Source organism: Vespa velutina, chromosome 2, assembly GCF_912470025.1.
Source record: "Vespa velutina chromosome 2, iVesVel2.1, whole genome shotgun sequence".
In the NCBI taxonomy this organism is placed as follows: Eukaryota; Metazoa; Arthropoda; class Insecta; order Hymenoptera; family Vespidae; genus Vespa; species Vespa velutina.
This window is the reverse complement of record NC_062189.1, coordinates 6,719,095-6,738,464: the sequence shown is the minus strand read 5'-3', so window position 1 is coordinate 6,738,464 and position 19,370 is coordinate 6,719,095. Positions and strand designations below refer to the sequence as shown.

General features: G+C 31.5%; 1 protein-coding gene and 1 long non-coding RNA gene across 7 annotated transcripts in view; one reads left to right on the top strand and one right to left on the bottom strand.

Annotated features, from left to right (window-relative positions):
- Positions 1-11,405, top strand: part of LOC124957667 (head-specific guanylate cyclase) — a 28,072-nt gene extending 16,667 nt beyond the window's left edge. The window contains exons 4-11 of the mRNA XM_047514797.1: positions 6,154-6,499; positions 7,770-8,136; positions 8,609-8,788; positions 9,226-9,364; positions 9,676-9,842; positions 9,942-10,085; positions 10,557-10,711; positions 10,832-11,405. Of these exons, the coding sequence (XP_047370753.1) occupies positions 6,154-6,499; positions 7,770-8,136; positions 8,609-8,788; positions 9,226-9,364; positions 9,676-9,842; positions 9,942-10,085; positions 10,557-10,711; positions 10,832-11,027 (1,694 nt within the window). The 3' untranslated portion in view covers positions 11,028-11,405. The remainder of the gene's footprint in view (positions 1-6,153; positions 6,500-7,769; positions 8,137-8,608; positions 8,789-9,225; positions 9,365-9,675; positions 9,843-9,941; positions 10,086-10,556; positions 10,712-10,831) is intronic.
- LOC124957680 lies at positions 3,417-19,340 on the bottom strand. 6 transcript variants are annotated; one of them, XR_007103715.1, is made up of 5 exons: positions 19,117-19,340; positions 18,598-18,819; positions 5,637-6,002; positions 5,167-5,562; positions 3,417-4,786 (listed from the first exon to the last, which is right to left on the bottom strand). It is a non-coding gene; the product is annotated as an uncharacterized LOC124957680 (long non-coding RNA). The 6 variants fall into 6 exon arrangements; XR_007103711.1 differs by having other exon boundaries at positions 5,167-6,002; positions 18,949-19,340; XR_007103713.1 differs by having other exon boundaries at positions 5,167-6,002; positions 19,008-19,340.
- Between the last annotated feature and the right edge of the window lie 30 nt (positions 19,341-19,370).

Here is a 19,370-nt window from a genome sequence, read left to right as displayed (position 1 = left end):
ATAAGAAAAAAGGAACGTCTTTTATTTAGAAATAATGTCAAATGTAAATAATAAATACAATGATCATAAATAGATAGATATTATCTAATATATATATATACCGACAAGTTGATATTGCTTAAGGAATACAAATTTCAAAAATGTTAGGAAAAGAAAGAAAAAAACGGAAAAAGTTTGAAGCTAGTATATGTGTATGTGTCTGTGTGTGTCTGTGTGCGTATAATCAATATATCGCAGAATCTAAGAACGAAAAGAATTTCGTGCAATTAAAAGCGAAGGTTCGACGACAATTCATGCTTTGAAAGATTAATGAGATAGGAAAGGCTTGATCCAGAGAAATTGCATGCAAGACACTCATGGCCAAAGCGGAGCACCGAAGATAATATTTTATGCGCGTAACTGGTGGGAGATTATTGATTTAGTGGGAAAGGGAAGCCACATTGTTTCGATACAAGCTGACTAAATTTAATGGATTAAATCGATGAAACACTCAGATTGTCACTCTCTATCTCCCTTTCTCTCATTGATACGGTACATACGATATTTTAACAATAATGCTTTATAAATTTTGTGTTTCGTGAAGGGAACATCAATCATTCTTTTTCATGGATTGTATAGAACGAAAAGAAAAGTGGAAAAGAAATGAACATCGATATTGATACTGAACTGTCACTATGTAATGTCGAACATTCATTTCAACGATAGAAGACCGTGATCTTTATAAAGTTGTTTTGGTTGATCCTCGTCGCAAATACAAATACAAATATATAACATATATATATATATATATATATATATATTTATTATTTATTTTCTCAAAATCCGATGCATCCGTACTGCGTTATGATTTATGAGAAATGATCCCTACAATGATTTTCTTTGTTGTAATCTAGCAAGAGAATGCATGCTCATTGCTCACTCTATTTTTTATTTTTCTTTCTTCCTGGGTTAAGCGAGAGAATTTTAATGAATCGATGCACGACGAACCACAGCTAACTGCAATCCTGCTCGCACTCCTTTTGTCTCTACTGAATTCTAGTTGAAAGCTCGTATTGTCGACGATGTCATTCAAAATAGCAAAAAAATGAGAAATTTACTGTGCTCGACCAATTCTTTTACGGTAAAATTTTGTGAATAATAGAAAGACCTTACAACGAGATCGATTCCCTCATTTCATTTATAATTAGAAATGATTTTCAATTCTAATTGAAGCATACGAACACACGTATGTTCGTTACAATCGACGTATGTATGTATATCGACGTATGTAACGTCGACTGTACTGAAATACCCGATGGCTAAGTTAGTTTATGTCATGAACGATGCTCGCCTCTGATAATTTTCGCCAAACCTTTCAACGATAAAATAGTTTTTATGAGAACTACGATGCATTTAAAAATAGACAATTCTCGTCGGCTGTAAATCAAGTCGAGCGATAGGATAAATGAACCAATGGAAAACAAAAATTAAACTATTGCGATAAAAAGGAATTATCTTAACAATTAGAATTCGAAGAAATTATCTTTATCAATAATCATTCGATTCTTAAATCAATTACTCCTTTGGTTTATTAATATTTACTAATTATTAAAAGTATACTATTATATTTACCAATATTTACAATCATATCGCAGATCACGTCTATTCGGACTCCTAATTTGAATCTTTCTAGCATTTACGATGGTCAATTATTGGGAACAAAATAAACAACGCCGAACAAAAAAAAACAAATACTAATGTACAATATGATCACGCTTTATTTATTGGTTTCTACGAATGTATTTATTGGTCGTAGTAATTGATTCTTTTAGATTGATTCATTCATATTCCTATAAGAATACATAGATATATATTTTATATAAAAAAAATTTGACGTTCATAGAAATGTGATTTTCCACGTAAATAGTGAAATAACTCTCGAAGTTCTATATGAGTCATAGCTCGTATTCGGAATAATGTTAACGACATTACTGGCGCCATCCAAAAACGATGTCAATTGGACGATTTTTCTGACTAGTGACAAACGCTGTAAAATTTATTGTCATTGAGATTTTCGTGAGTACGTCGCGAATGACTCCTTAAGAAAACTTGTTTTAACTTTACAAGGTTAAGACTAAAAGATAAAAGTCGATCTTATCTATTGTACCTTGAAAATCGTTAACGAGAATATGAAGTGTCTATAATTCTTAGTAACTTTCAGTAATAACGGATTCTTGCGAGAGAGAAGATTTACAGAAATTAATTAAAATCTATTCAGAATATTTATTCGAACGTTCGAACGTTCTTCTCTCTTTAGTTAATCGTATTAAAAAAAAAAAAAGGGAAAAGAATAAAAAAAAGTTACCTACATTATTTTATTACCATATAGAATTTTTCCAATTTATTATATTTTTAACAAACACGGTACCGCAAATATTAATCCTAAAATTAAATTAATTTAAAATCTTACTTTTCAATTTAATTCATAGTTAATTGAAATTAAATACTCAATACGTTTGTATTTAATCTCTCATGCATGAAGAATAGTTCTGAAAATCTAATATCATTCCTTTTAAAATTTTACCATTTTAAATACAATGTAGCATTGAATATTCACTGAAGAAAATTTCGTTTTCATGTTATCTAAAATATTTCTCGCAATAAATTCAACATATGAAATCATTTTAACTAGAAAATCAATCTGTCTTTTTTCGAATCATTAAATCCATGTGTAAATCTATATCTAATTCGACGTAGTAATTGTTAGTTCTGCTTGTTGATCATCGTAGATCAAAACTTGAAAGTCGATTTGAAAGAGTTTTATTACAATCTACCCTCTTGAAAGTAAACGTTGCATGAACAAAACTCTTCGAACGATCTGATTTCGGAGGTCGGATGAAACAGAGAGAAAAGAGAGAGAGAGAGAGAGAGAGAAGACTAGGGAGATGGACAAGTGGACAAGTAGAGTAGATAGATACGATCAAAGGACATATATCGGAGATTGACATGGAACCTGTCTATCGATGGTGGATTTTACTCAAACCTTCATCTTGGAGAGTATGTTAACCTAATTTGCACTGGACCGTCAAGTACTATGGTTACAATTAAACGCTACTCCAGGAACGTCCCATTAATCAGCCGGTTGATTTGAATTGGTCACTCGATATCCAGCAAACAGTAATGTACACAGATTTGTCTTTGGCAATCAGAATTTAACATTGGTTACCAATATCGATGAAGAGTAGAGAGGTAGGAGGATTATAATTCTAGTATAAGAAATTTACCTCGTAAAATCTTTAAACATCTCTGATTTTAAGGCGTAAAGTCTCTGTGCACATTCGCCATTGCAGCCAACAAGGAAATTTATCTTTCGTGTAGTAGAACGTAATGGTTCGTTAAACTAGTAACATGGTACGATGCTTTATAAGCAGCTCTTAGCAAAACCGACGGTATTTCGAGAGACACTGACGATAAACTTACCAATGGCACGTAACTGTGATAGATATTGCACTATTTCCAATGTATATAAACATTACGTCAAGGAAAATATGCTTTGACGGATAAAATTGTTTACGTTTCATTAAAAAACTAACTATCGATAAATCTTAGAATTAATTTATTAATCGCTTTATTGAAAAAGAAAAAATTTTAGAAACCAATTTGCATCATTTTTATATCCTCATTCGCTTATAATAGATTTGAGAAAACGAAAAAGTTGTTGTTATTCGTCAAAAACAAGTTTGCTAGTTGTACGTTCGTTCTATTTCATATTTTGGTCAATGAAAAAGATCTTTAAAAATGAATTATCTTTTGTAAGAAGTGTTCTCGAGATTTTTCGCAAATAATATTTCAGCGTTATTTACGGTGTCGTGATCAGTTGATATTTGTAAACACGACGGGAACAAGTAGTTCGTACTGCGGAAGCACTCTGCGTAGTTTCTCGAGCGGAAACGGAACTTCCTGCCACGACGTGACGCAAGTTCTCTCAAAACTTTAATCCTGCTTTTTTTTTTTTTTTATCAAAGACGCATGTGTTAATATAGAATCGCTTCAAATGATTTTGTTTTAACGAATAAAAGAATATAATAAGAAAAAGAAATTTTGAACTATAGATATTTGCTAATGCGATGAACTGATATTCACTCGTATGAATTTTTCCTAAGAAGCAGATTGCTTTTACACTATGGTTTTCTCTCGAGAGCTGACCAAACTAAAATGATAAATCAAAGATTATATCGTTAGAGGATTTGAATGTACTGCTACAGAGAATATAAAACGCGATAGAGATGGCATACTGATTTTAATTTGCATAATAATAAGAAAAATGTTCGTTCGAAATCTGAAATTCGTACTATGCTTAAACTGATATTTCAAATTTACATACTTACATATGTATGTATATGCATACTTTGAAATATATCGTTACAGAGAAAGAGAAAAAAAAAAGAGAGAAAGTAACTTCGTCGGATGGTATGAATTTAATTTTTCTTTAATTTAACTTTAATATTTTTATGCGTTCTCGAAAGCTCGTAATTATTACTCATATTCGACCTCTCGTAATTCGCAACATTATTATTCATCGTATTTAATATCACAGGAATGTGAAACGGATATCGCAATAACAAAAAAATAAAAGTGTAATCCAAACGTCATTTTCTTCTTCGACGATTTGTGTCGATCACATTGAATATCGATTTGAAAACGAATCGATCCTCTCAACGATGTACGACAGTGATATTGAGCGTGCATCTCTTTTGATGGCTGAATTTCCAGATTTATCGTGAGATTCGATCGTCAGAGTTACCATCTGGAAAAAAACACGTATCGTACAGTAGTATTACGATTATGACAAAATTGTTAGAGGCAGGTAAAGAAAAAAGGATAGATCTTTGTAAATGCTCATGTAAACGTTCACTTTATTCCTCTATTACTTTTCTTTCTGCAGTCTTTCTTACATCTTATTATAACAATCTTTCTGCAATCTTATCGTAACAGCTGATTGTTCGATTGACATCGAATGAACATACAATAAAATAATTTTTCTTTTGTCGGATGAAATTGTGCATATTCATCAATTTAAAAATAATAAGAAATGAAAGAAAGAAAGAAAGAATAAATGAATGAAAGAAAGAGAGGAAAAGACAAGTAAAAAGAGTTCTACTTGAAAAATTTTCGTTAAAGTTTTACCGTACGATTTGATGGGCCCTCATCACGAGATATTCCAGATGGATGGTCATTCTTGGTGCATGTTATCATGTATTACGTTGGCCGTTATCGATTATCGAGTTTTCTCGCGCGCATGTAATGTAAAATAATATAGTAACGAAGCCATCGGTTAAAAGACTTTGGTCGTATCTATTTTCGGAATCTCATGAGGGATCTGCAAGTACTGGCCTTAAAAGGGGTAAAGAATAGGAAGACCGAAGATGAGAGTTTCTTCTATCTCTCTCTTCTTCTTCTTCTTCTTCTTCTTCTTCCTCTTCTTCTTCTTCTTCTTCTTCTTCTTTCTCGTTTTTTTTCTCCATCGCTTATTTAACGATCGTGTGAAGATCGTTGCTGAATGACTTCGGAATAAAAACGAAACTTCTCATATTTATTATCAGAATAAACGTTAACTTTCTAAGAAATATAGCAAGTATTCAACATTAAATACGAACGTATCTTATTCTTGATAATATAAGCGTCCAGTTGGCTTAAAAGAAGTATTATAAGTTGGTTTCTCGGCTTCTTGGAAAAATCCTCGGGATCGAAAAATTTTCTTTCTTCTGAAACTATCTAATATCGTACGTGTATTACCATATGAATCGATTGGTTTATAGCTTTTCTCGGGTATCGACAGGTAATATTTATATGCAGATTAAATTCTACTTACAGATACAGTCTTTGGCTTTACACAAAAAAGAAAGAGGTTGCTTCTTTAAACGTCCAAGACAATCGAACGAAAGATATGTGATAAACCGGATATCCGTTTGAAATATACATAACATTGAAGTCGCTTTAGAGAATATAGTTATAGGCACGTACTGTCAATAAAGTAAACTCTAAGCGACGGCTTATGTCGTATAAGAAAAAAGTCAAAACGAAAAAGACAAATAGAGAGAGAAATAGAGAGAGAAAGAGAGAGAGAGAGAGAGAGAGAAAGAGAAAAAACATTACATTTTTTTTATTTTTTAGAAGTTGACGTCGAAGCGTTTCTCGACGAGCTAGGACAAGAATTGATCACTACTGCATGCGTCGGCCTTCTTGGGCGGGCTTTTCGATGCCTTGGAAATGATCTGACAGCCTTCCTGACGACTCTCGACGGCGTCAACGACGTCGTTCAACATCAGTCCGGCTCGGATAACGAGGCCGAGTTCGTGTGCATCGCGACACCGGAAGCGTTGGAGTTACATTTCACGACCGATTACCCGTCCGTCGCCTATCTTCTCGTTGGCAGCCTCAAGGGCATCGCCAGACAGTTTTATAACGACAAAGCTGATGTGTACATATTGCCCGATCCTTATAATTCCAAATTTTTTAGGTAATTATCATCGAAACTTCGATTACAATTCATTTTATGATTTTAATTCGTTACCGTAGAGTTTAAGAAATTTTATATATATTTATATATATATATATATATATATATATATATATATATATATATATATGTTTGATTCTTTCTTTTGTTTTATTTAGTTAAATCCTAAACGAAGAAAAAAGAATTTATATAGGACAAAATTTATGTGAAATTCTTTATCGATAAACTTAAGACGCAGAATTGAAATTCTGAAATATCGATTTCTCTACTAAGATATTCTGCATGTCTTTATCGTGGTTATAACTTGAGTAGTTTCAGGGAATTCATACGTATTATTCGTTTGTCGCGTCAATCATATACCGATATCAGTGAAACTCGTTTAGGAAATATAATTCATAGATGTAATGAAAGAAACTTTAAAATTTACCGACAATTGTGATTTATTTTCCTTTTTTTTTTTTCCTGATTCGAATATAAATAAATATTGATCAATGGTGCATTGCAAATATTTGACAGAGGATAAAATACAAAAGTCGATTCTCCATTTTCGAGTATGTATGCCACCTATTTGCGAATGAAGTACGAATGATATCTCTGCAACATTGATTAAATTCTCCACGTAGAAATTTTTTTTTGAAAATGTTAATAATAGCAATAAAGTTAATAATATTATTCGAAAGAAACAACAAGAAAAAAACAAAGAAAAAGTTATCCTTCGATCGTAAGTTTGTTCCTTACTAATCGAATATATTAGCACTTAGACCATTACTTCTTCAGCAATGAAAACACGTTATCGATTATAACATCGTCTAGGAGGTTTCATTATCGAATGAGTGTGTGGAATACGAAATGCAAGGTCAGACATGAATCTGTGAAAATTATAGTTCCCGGAAGTACAGTTAGTATGTATGTACGAGTTGGAAAGTTTGACAAATTCGACAAACGTTACGTATGACTAATAATATAACACCCAATGTTCGTAACATTGTTTTCGATCGTTTAAATCGATGATAAAACTATTCATTTGCGAGTAATAATAAGAATAATTTTACGAAAAAAAATCATAGCTACGGTGAAAAAATAAGTTTTTCAAAAAATATATCTTTTGTCTCCTCTGTCTATCTATCCATCTATCTATCTATCACTTGCCCTTTGAAGAAATTTTCTCTGGTAGAGTGATTGTCAAAAAGATCCAAGTTCTTTTAGATGGATCGAAATAGCTTTTAAAGAGTAGGATATAAGATTCGCTAACGGTCGAGTTATCTTTCAGATATCGCATCACGCCAGAACGTTATAGTGATCGAATCGACGACGATTCCGACATAGTCGCGCCACATTATTTCTGTCCACTCTCCACTGAAGCCAGGGACCTTCGCTTGGGGGTGGCAAGCTTTTGCAAAGCTTTCCCATGGCACTTCGTCGTCGATAAAAACTTCGAGTTCGTCCAATTGGGTGTCGGCTTTATGAAAATCTTCGGTCATTATTTGGATCGCCTTGGAAGGGGAATATCGACGTACTTTGTGTTCACTCGACCACACGGGATTACTTTGACCTTTCAAGAGATTCTGAAGCGCGCGAACACGCCATTTGTTCTAACGTTACAAAGGCCACACGGCGCTGAGAAATATCCTGCTGAGGTATATAAATCCCCTATGAGTTTAGAAAACTTTTACTTTGTTTCATCCATCGTTAATAATATATTTCAAATAATCCAGATAAATTACGGTATTAACATCTAACGAATTCATCTCGTTACTTTTACGGTTTGTAGAAAATGTAACATAATTTATTGATATATTGTTTAATAAAGAGCGTTAGTAAATAATTAACATACTATGTTAATAACATACTATGTTAGATAAATATAGACATCAAGGTGGATATCGTTGATAGTTCTATATTATACCACGTATGTTCCTCTGTAGACAATATCAAACTGTACAATCTCGTAATTCGTAACCACAATTCGAATAGTTTGAATACATCCCTGATCGATTCCAATCCTGTACTAATTCCACAAGATCCTACTAAATAATTATTATAAAACATAACGAGCTAAAGAATGAATAATATTAATCAACTATTATCTACTTTAAAATCTATTTTTAGGGTTTGGAAATGAAGGGCCAAATGGTTCATTGTCCGGAATCAGATTCAATTTTATTCGTGAGTTCGCCGTTTCTTAATGGATTAGACGGTCTCACAGGAAGAGGTCTCTTTATTTCTGATATACCACTCCATGATGCTACGAGAGACGTTATCTTAGTGGGCGAACAAGCAAGAGCTCAGGTAACAAATCACGTTTTTATTTTGTCAACAAATAAAATCGTACTGAACATTGAAACGAGTTCATAAGAAGAATAATATCCGTTCAATGGTCGATATTAAGACGTTAAGAAACGCTAACAAAATAAGTTTATGTACCTTCTCGTAGTAATAATGCACTGTGAAATGTGAAAGGAGTAAATCAATATATATATATATATATATATATATATATATATATATATATATATATATTCTTTAATCTTATTTACTCTCTCACACAGCCATTTTAATGGCTAGTGCATCTGTGTTTACTGACAAGTAGTATGTTACCTAGAGTCATAAAATATATAGCGAAACGGACATAAATTATGATTGTATTTCATGTATCTTAAATATCGGATATTGGTAAGAAAATACTATATAAAATAAATTAAAGAAATAAATGTATTTCCTTGTAGGATGGCTTGAGAAGACGTATGGATAAATTAAAAAGCTCCATAGAGGAAGCTAACAGAGCGGTCGATGTTGAAAGAGAAAAGAACGTTAGTCTGCTTCATCTTATATTTCCACCGGATATAGCAAAGCGTCTATGGTTGGGTAAGTCACGGATATTGGTAAGGTAGAGATCTTTAACTTAGAAAAATGTTTAAATAAAAATAAATTTATTTTGATGATAAGTTATTTTGCAAAAAAATATCATCGTATCTAGGAATAAAAAAATTATATTGGTCATCAATTTTCTGAATTACGAAATGACTCTTATGAAAAAAATATCATAAGGTCGTTTCATTGCCGATTTATGATAAGTCAGAGAGCAATTTTAAGGGCTGATAGTAAAGACGTAGGAAAAATAAGATCTTTACATGATTAAGATACATATAACTTGGAATATTATTTTTCTTTTGTAGGTGAAACGATTGAAGCAAAAATGTATTCGGATGTGACGATGCTTTTCAGCGATATCGTCGGATTCACAGCAATATGTTCGACAGCAACTCCGATGATGGTCGTAAATATGCTTCAAAATCTTTACGAACAATTTGATATATTTTGCGGACAATTGGACGTATACAAGGTGTGTTATTATTTATAATTAATCTTTAATAACTGTGATCCATCGAAACGTGATATGTACGAAAAACTTTTTGTAATTTTTAACTTATTCCGGTATTAGGTAGAAACAATAGGCGATGCTTATTGCGTGGCGTGTGGTTTGCATCGAAATACAAATACTCATGCACAACAAATCGCTTGGATGGGCTTAAAAATGATACAAACGTGTACTCAACATTTAACGCACGAGGGAAAACCTATCAAGGTAATAATAATGCTTATTTATTGATAAATTATTCAATTCATTTGCTATATTTTCAAAATAAAAGAAGTGTAATAAATTATTCATTTTGCTAGAAAGATTGAATACAAAACTCATCATGATAGATGATAATATTGATGCGTGTAGAGATCAATAATATTTTTTATTACTATTAACCTACCTGACAATATCATCCAACTATTGTTTATTATTTCCTTCTTGAAGACTATTAAAACTTTTCCCATTATAAAGTATCCCTTATTCGCGTTGATAACGGACTACTGCTGCGATACGGCAAAGAAAAAGAAAAGATTTATACATTAAAATTAACTTTTAAAAGAAGCTTCGCGAATTTTATTTTTATACTTTTCTTCCATATTTTCTTATCTCATCGAACGTTAACTCTCTTCGGATATTCATGAAATCGCTCCAATAGCTTATTTCGAAAATATTATTATAGTTATTATTTTTCAGATGCGTATTGGTATTCATACCGGAATGGTATTGGCTGGAGTAGTAGGTAAAAAAATGCCGAGGTATTGTCTCTTCGGGCACAATGTAACGCTGGCCAACAAATTTGAATCTACGAGCGAGCCATTACGAGTTAATGTCAGCCCCATGACGTATCTGTATGTATAACGAAGAAAAATATCTCTTTAGCATTGATGTACTTTCGCGATATAACAAATTTTACATTAGATTAGTCAATCTCGTCTAACTTTTCTATAAATTATGTTATCTAATTTTAGACACTTAATTAAGACATCAGGATTCATTTTGGAACCGCGGACCAAGAATAATTTACCGAAGGAAATGCCAGCAAACACATCTGGGACCTGTTATTTTCTGAATGGCTATCAACACAGTGACATAGATGCAAAGGAATCCTTAAACGCTCACATTCAAGCTGCGATTACAGAACTTGGAATTTGCAACAACATATAAACACTTTTTTAAAGAAAAGAGAACAATGGAAAAGAAAAGAAAAAAAAAAAACAAAAAAAAGAAAATCAGAAATCCTTCGATGAAACACACATCAACTAGCCTTTTCTCTTCATCAACTTTATCGATAATTTTCTTCGAAATCGAGAAATTAATAAAACGATAAATTATTCGATTTTAATCAGAAAGCTAAGCGTGAAGGAGCTATACCGATGTCGAGCTACACGTGAGACTACGGTTATAACAAAAGTCCAATGAGAAATCCTATGTCGATAATATTTATACGCAGAGTTTTAGGTTCGAAATGATTATATACTTATGAACAATGCGACAAGTAAACTCTATGACGAATTAAATATATGTTGTTTTGTTTATCTACCATTTCTGTTGTTCCTTATTAATCCTAATTGAATTATAATAATGTGTAAATTAAATTTTTAACGAAATTCTTTTATACAAATATTATAGGATAGATGAGATCTTGTTCATCGAAATAGGTCAAGAATTACGGTTGGATTCATTGCTGGCGCAAACCATTATAAAACCAAGAGAGTTGATGAACAGCCTTAATCTCGTGAGCTTTTATTTACAAACTGAAAAGATCAAATCTTTTGTCATGAAATCTCTTGTCGAGAAAATTTTATCGGACAACGTTTCGACCGGTTAACTTTTTCTTTTCTTTATGATAAAAAAAAAAAAAAAAGAAAAAGAGAAAAGTGTAACTCTACCAGCGGCGCACTACCTTTCAACTCTTGGAAAGAAATTATTTATCAAAAATAGAAGGAATAAGTTTTCTTTTGTTATTAACAACCTTACTAAGAAGTAAAAATCTACTAGAACTTTCTTCGGGAGAGAACAATAACATCGCGATATTGTTCTTTCAAATGAATTCTTTCTCCTTGTAATAGGAATTTGGTGAAAGAAAAAAAAGGAAAGGAATAGAAAATGAAGATGAAAAAGGAAATGAAGAAAAGAGAGAGAGAGAGAGAGAGAGAGAGAGAGAGAGAGAGAGAGAGAGAGAGAGAAAGCGAAAGAGACATAATAACGTAATAAGAAATAGAAAGACTACAATATTGGGAAACCCCATAGACAGCTTTTTGTACCATCAAAGTGCTGACAAATCAAAGAACAGGTGTACTCTCTTTATCATCTATATATGCATGTATGTAAGCGACAACGCTTTAGGATACATTTGTGCACTGTCAGCATTTCTTTACGTATGCGGAAGCAGGTTTGAGCTATTCAACGTTAATATCATTTCGCCAACCTTTGGAAACTGACAATAATTTCGATGAAAGTCCTTTTTCTTTCTCCTATAAAAATATCAAAATAATAATTGATTATAAGACGAATTTCATTTTATTTGTTAAAAATATATATTTCACAGATTCAAATTCACGATGGTATCATGAAAGGTTTCCCATAAATCACATCAATCAAAATATTACATATATTAATTAATCACGATTGATCTAAATAATTAAATATATAATAAATTTGAAAGAATATTCTCAACATATAATAAGGGTAAGATATAATAAGGGTAATTGATTTTTATAAAATCAATTGTCATAAATATTTTTGACAAATTTAGGACATAAGATAGACGATTAAAAGTCATACGGTATATACATACATTGAAGAAGTATTAATGATACATGCATGTACATATATTGAAGAAGTATTAATGGTGATATATACATGTACATATATCGAAGAAACGACTAATACGAAGGCCATCCATTCTCCGTCTACTTTCGTCATTAAGGGAGATAAAAGGGAAATAATAAAAAAAAAAGGAAAAAAAGACGTTTTTCGAAAATCGAAGAGAGGAGAAGAAATACAGGCAATGGTTTTATAACAAAGAAAAGCAATATAGCGGGAGAACTACGCGGATTTCTTGCATGTGCCGTTTATATGCCTACCTGTGCCCGTTGAAATTTTTCTCTCTGTCTCTTATCTTTTTTTCTCTTCTTCTCTTGTCTTTTTTCTTTCTTTCTTTCATTTTTTTTCTTCTTTTTCTTCTTCTTCTTTTTTTTTTCTCTCTCTACCGCGACACATTTCACGGCCTATCTCATGGACAAAGAAATTAAACATCGAGCCTCCCGGCTATGGCGCATAATCAAAAGGCACTGCGAATACTCGCGAACTGGTCTTTAGAGCGAGAAACAGAGAAAAAAAATAGATATAAAGAAAAGAGAAAAAGAGAGGAAAGGGATTGGGTGCTCGGAGAAATCAAGTCAGAAACGTCAAGATATTGTATATATGCGTACATACGAATGTTTGTGTGCTCATATACCAGATATATGTGAACAAGTATACAAATATAGAATAGTAGGATGTAATGACTTATGCTTATGTTGGATTACATGCATCGAGAAACCTACTATTTGAACACAGCAAATGTACATACTGTGCTTTCTTCATTTCTCTCTCTCTCTCTCTCTCTCTCTCTCTCTCTCTCTCTCTCTCTCTCTCTCTGTTTCTTTTTCTATTTTCTTTTTCTCTTTGCTTTTCTCGTTCATATGAGTATGACAAAAGACGTACGAAAGAATTTTCGTGAATAAATTCCAGCAAGGATCGAGGCACGATACATTTTTCGGAAAAATATTCTTTACAGAGCTTTTGAAAAAAATCTGCTCACGTGAAAAGAAAAAAGAAAAGATAAAAATACAAAAAGTAAAAAAAAAAAAAAAAAATTATAAAAATGGAGTCATAAAGTATCGAAAGAAAAAACAATGTATCATAACGCAGATCCTGCTGTGGAACAATTTTTATTTTTTTATTTTGGTATATATCGTATAGTATTCGATCGAATAATTGTTACAACATAATTCTAGGTTAACAGTCAAAAATAGAACCTTTTCATTTTCTAATCTCATGTATAGAGTATGATACAACTACTAGCCACTTGGGACGCCTGAAAACGGTACACACGTTATACTCCAGGGAGTTACGAAAATCAAGTCTAAGGCTGGTTCAACTTATCGATCGAAGTTTTATTTTCAGGATATCGAACGATTTTAACTTGACTTTTTCTTTTATCGAATATATATGTACACATGGTATATACATCAATGATAGATAAGAAAAGATCAAGTTGAAGTCGAAAGTACAACTTGATCAAGAAGGTTTATTTATGAGTTGAGAAATAGATGTATGATGTATTTTGTTGCTTACTCTAAATCTATTTTAAACTTACACATCGGGTTAAAATAATAACTCAAAGCTTATTAGATCATATTAATAGATTTGTCTAGTGGAAAATAATATTACGAAACTAATACGAAACTAATGACATATATTGAAGCATAAGATTATCTTCATTAAATTATTATATATAAATATTAAATTAAAGTATTAAATTAATGTATTAAATTAATGTATTAAATTAATATATATAAATTAATATATAACTTTATTAAGTATATAAATAAACAAATCTCATCTATTTGATTTCATGAATTAATTGTTCTCAGAAAAGACGGATTTAAATACTTTAAACAGGATCTCTCGACATCGTTGGCGTACTCATGTGGTAGGTATTTCAAGTACTCCTGAGTTTAATACGCGCAGAATAATCCACATTCTTTGTTTAATTACATTCCCTTGATAATTCGCAACTTTCTGTAAGCAACTGGTGCTCTTACTGTATAATAATATTAGGATATTCCTCGAAATTCAGTACTTTGACTGATCAATAGAATTTAATTTAATAAGTGACCAATACGATCTATCTAATTAATTCTCAATTTAATGCACGAGCAATATTTGAGATTTTATCTATAAACGAAATCGATCGGTCTTATCCCAATCTAATTCGTGAACTGCTTTCTAATTGAAGATGATCACTTCTGTTCTTGTAACTTCTCCTTCAATCCGTATCATATAGCTGAATGCACAAGTTACCGTTATAAACTATATCCAAATCAGGTATAGTTTATCAGCGTCTCATTCAATGGCAACCATTCAACGGCAATGGTGAACTTAATACAACTGTTTAAAGAGAAGAATTAAACGATTGCTCTTTCCTCTATATAATTAAAATTATTTTCAATTATGATAGTTTGCTATTACATGTATCTATGTATGTATACATCTATGTAAATACCACATATTTCGAATAATATCTTAACTACCACAAATATTATAACTCATGTTTAATGTGCAATGTTGCCTTTGTATATTAAAAGCAATTATGTTATCGACTTACTATGTATTAAAGAAATAGCTATTTTAAATTTTTCTTAGCATCGTAGTCCATTAACTCCAGTATATACTTAATTGAATCTTAACTTAAAGTGATTTTGTACTCGAGTCTCATAAAATGGATACGCGTCATTCTTCGCGTTTCGTTTCTGGCTTGTCGCGACTTAGGACAAGTATGAGACAAGCCTTGAAAAATTACCACGACGTTCGTCTGTACAAAGGTTTCATTAAGAAACACTTCGTAATTTATTTTCGTATATATACGGTACCGTTGTCGGTTGAAACACGAACGACAAGCTGAAGAAAAACTGTGACTACATAGTTTTTCTTTCGAACAGCAAATATCGACAAATACTTTTTCTTATAAGTAATTATTCGTACTTCAACTTGATTGATTTTACATTACTTCGTTCTTTAATTGGACATAATGATACGTATCTATAAAGTTTTAATTTATTATTTTATTATATTTAATTTAATACTTTAGTTATCAAAGATATTTCTCAATCAATATATCAATTTAAAAACTTTGCTCACTCCCTCTTTGTTTCATTTGCGTTATGTTTACAATTTCATTCAACTGATTTAATCCTTTAATCTTACATTGTATTGAAGATTATAGTAAATGCGATTTATCGTTGATCTAAACACGCTTTGAATGACTCAATTGTTTATTCCGTATTAGTAGTATATATTGAATTGATAAATAAATAAAGTCGACATTTTCCATAAAAAATACTGAATCCAATGTTTGATGTTCAATACTGCATCCATTTATTGTTAAATATAAAATATTGAAAATTCCGGCATTACTTATTGACTAACTCAATATATATATATATATATATATATATATATATATATATATATATATATATATATATATATATATCTGTGCGGGTGCGTGTATGTAATTTTTCAAATTTTAATTACTATGAAAAACCGATTTATTCTTTTTCATATGCATTCATTTTCATTAATAAGGATTTTTAAACTACGAATGTAATGTTCGAGCAAACAAACAAAAATTGAATGTTTGAATTATTTATTCTTCTTTCTTTTATAATACTTTCTGTTACAACGAAAATTTCTATGGATATTAATCCGATTACAAACTCTCTTTCTCTCTTCTAAAATCCTACGAGATTGTATTGGCTATGGCTGAAAAAATCAAGATATTGTAAAAAACGATACACTATAGCAATATCCAAGAAAAGTATGTCGATCGAATGAGAAAAAGAAAACCTAATCGTTCATTGTCCATCAATCAACAAAGGGGATATGACAACGAGTGAGAGAAAGGGAGAGAAATAGAGAGAAAAAGGGAGGGAGGAGGGGGAAAGAGAGTAGAATTAATAAAGCGTAATTTAACTCAATTGATGCTAATAAATCGTATTTATATTGCTACCCAGTTGTTATGCGTAAATGGAACTTTATTCCTCTCGAGAATCAAACTCTCTTTCTCTACAGACATCAATCAATTTTACATCAATCGTCTAGGATTATTCGAAATATTTGATTTTCACAATATTCTCTGAATACTTCATATAAAATTTTTGTTTACAAGCGATCAATAAAATTGTATATGTTCTTCAGAGATATGTAAAATTAGTGATCAATTTTGTTTACTTGTCGGACGATTCAATTTTATTAGTTTAGTCCCGATCTTTAACGAGATAACGATGATGACGACGACGACGACAACAACGACGATGGCTACGAGACGCTACGACGACGACGATGACTTATATTTATTGAATTTTATAAAGAGCGGAAATCCGAAGGGCTTACAATACTGTTCATTGTCTGTATTCTACTAAAGCTGGACGATAGGAGAAGAAAGCACAAGCTGGTTATATTCCAAGTCACGTGACTTCAAAAGATGGGGACCGAATGCGAAGAGAGAGTAAGAGAAACGAAAAGAGCCAACAAGAGTTAAAGAGAGAAAGAGAAAGAGAGAGAGAGAGAGAGAGAGAGAGAGTATGCAGGCAATAGGTACGTTCAATTAATTCGACCCTCGATTTTCAACATCTGTCTACCAAAGAGCAGACGCCGGTACGTGAACTTTAGAGTTTTAATTACTTATCCCACCCTCTCTCGATGCATGGCTTTTTGTGTCCTTTGTTTATCGTGTCACGTTTCCGATACATACCAGTCTCTGAGTCAATGAAATTAAAAAAAAAAAAAAAACATGATATATGTATATGTACACAACAAGTGTACTATAAGTAATATGATAATTCAATCCGACGAAATAATTGTTAACGTAAAAAGATAATAAAATTTATCTTAAAAATATATAATTCGTAATAATATGTCTTGTTGTTGATAGTGATGATGTTATTGTTGTTAAAACATTGTTACTAAGAAAAATACGTAATAGAATTTAACGCCAGCAAAATAATTATTCTATTCAAAGCGCAATCATTATAAATCGTTTTATAATTCTTTTTGTCAAGGTGTAATAACGAAGAGAGAAGACAGATAAGGAATAGAAAAAGAATCGGAGAAACGTTTTAAGGTGGTCTTTGTTTCCTTTGATTCTCGGATCCATGCAATTTTGATCCTTTAAGTTGGAATAAATTATCGAGCCTTCGGTGATTAGTTTTGTTTTTCACGTTTGTTTTCGCTAAGCCCGACGTAAATCGTCTACAAAGTCGGTCGAGTTTGTATATCAAAAAAACAAAAATTTTCGGCTAACATGTATCTAAATGTTTCAAATGAAACGTTTCGACGATAAATCTACATTACAAATGACGTAGATATTGATAATAGATAGGTACTTATAGATACTTATTATTAACTGAGTTTATTTACAATATAAAAAGTGTTGATATAAAATCCTAATAAATCACATACTATAATGTTTCTTGTTAATATATAATAATTAGAACATGTTAGTCGTGAACGTATCTGATAATATATCACTATCAATTTTATATCGAAAATATATAGAATTACCTAAAAGCTCCACAAGCATAGAAATATTCATTATCGATCTTTTCAACTATGTAGAAGGTACTGCATCGTGACCAGCTGTTGCCGTGTACCTATGTAATTATCTCCTCTGTAAATTGCATGCAGATTTCTTTTCTCATTACACGATGTGAGCCTTCGTCGAGAAACGAAACTATTGTTAAATTTCCCCCCTCGATTTTGTTCATTTTGCTTTTTTTTTCTTTTTTTGAGAGAGAAAAATGCTTTTGTAACATCCGTTCACGTTCATAGTATAGACCGGTTATTTCTCTTTTTCTCTCTCTCTCTCTCTCTCTCTCTCTCCTCACACACAACATAAACTCATATATAATGTGTATAGCTACGAGTATTGAAAGAAAAACACATTCTTATCTTATATAATACTTACGACCGTAGAAAAGATCTATAGAAGTCGTTTCGTTACTTCGTAACCTTCTGTCCTTCGTGCCAGCATTCGCTTTCTACTTTTTCAAATAAACGGCGATCATCAAAAAGTCTTTGATTGTTGTCACCAAGTGGCCAAGGACGCAAGTACTTTCGTTATGATTGTTCGAGATTTTTTATAAATGTCAGAATAGGGCATGGAACTATTGAAAAGCCCTGAAAGGATCTGCAATCAGTTTAAAATTCGAAGGTTGTATTATCTGTTCAATACTTAGATAAATTCTTTAAGAAAAAAAAAAAAAAAAAAAAAAAAAAAAAAAAAAAAAAAAAAGAAAATTGTATTTTATTTATATACATATGTATATCTCGATGTTGATATACGTTCGTTCATCTTAAAACTTCAATTATAATTACCACCTAATGGACAACGTAATTATCGGATTCAACGCGTTTACATTCCGAACTATTGATCGATTCTTTTCGAAAAACATTCAATGAAAATATCTTGAAATACTATACTAACGAACTAATTATTTGTAGAGAACCAATCAAACGCGTAACAGAATTCATCATCTTTCTCGTTAATCTTCTTGGACGTTCTCTACAGTAAAGTTTCTTCCTTTTCCTTCTTTTTGGTGAACGTCAAATTCGAAAAATTAAGATCTTAAGAGAAAAGTGGGAAGGAAAGATCGTAAAGAAAAGGAAAGAAAATGAGTGTACCACTAGTCGAAGCAACGCGCACGCACATACTTCCATACAACGTTCGTACAACAGAGC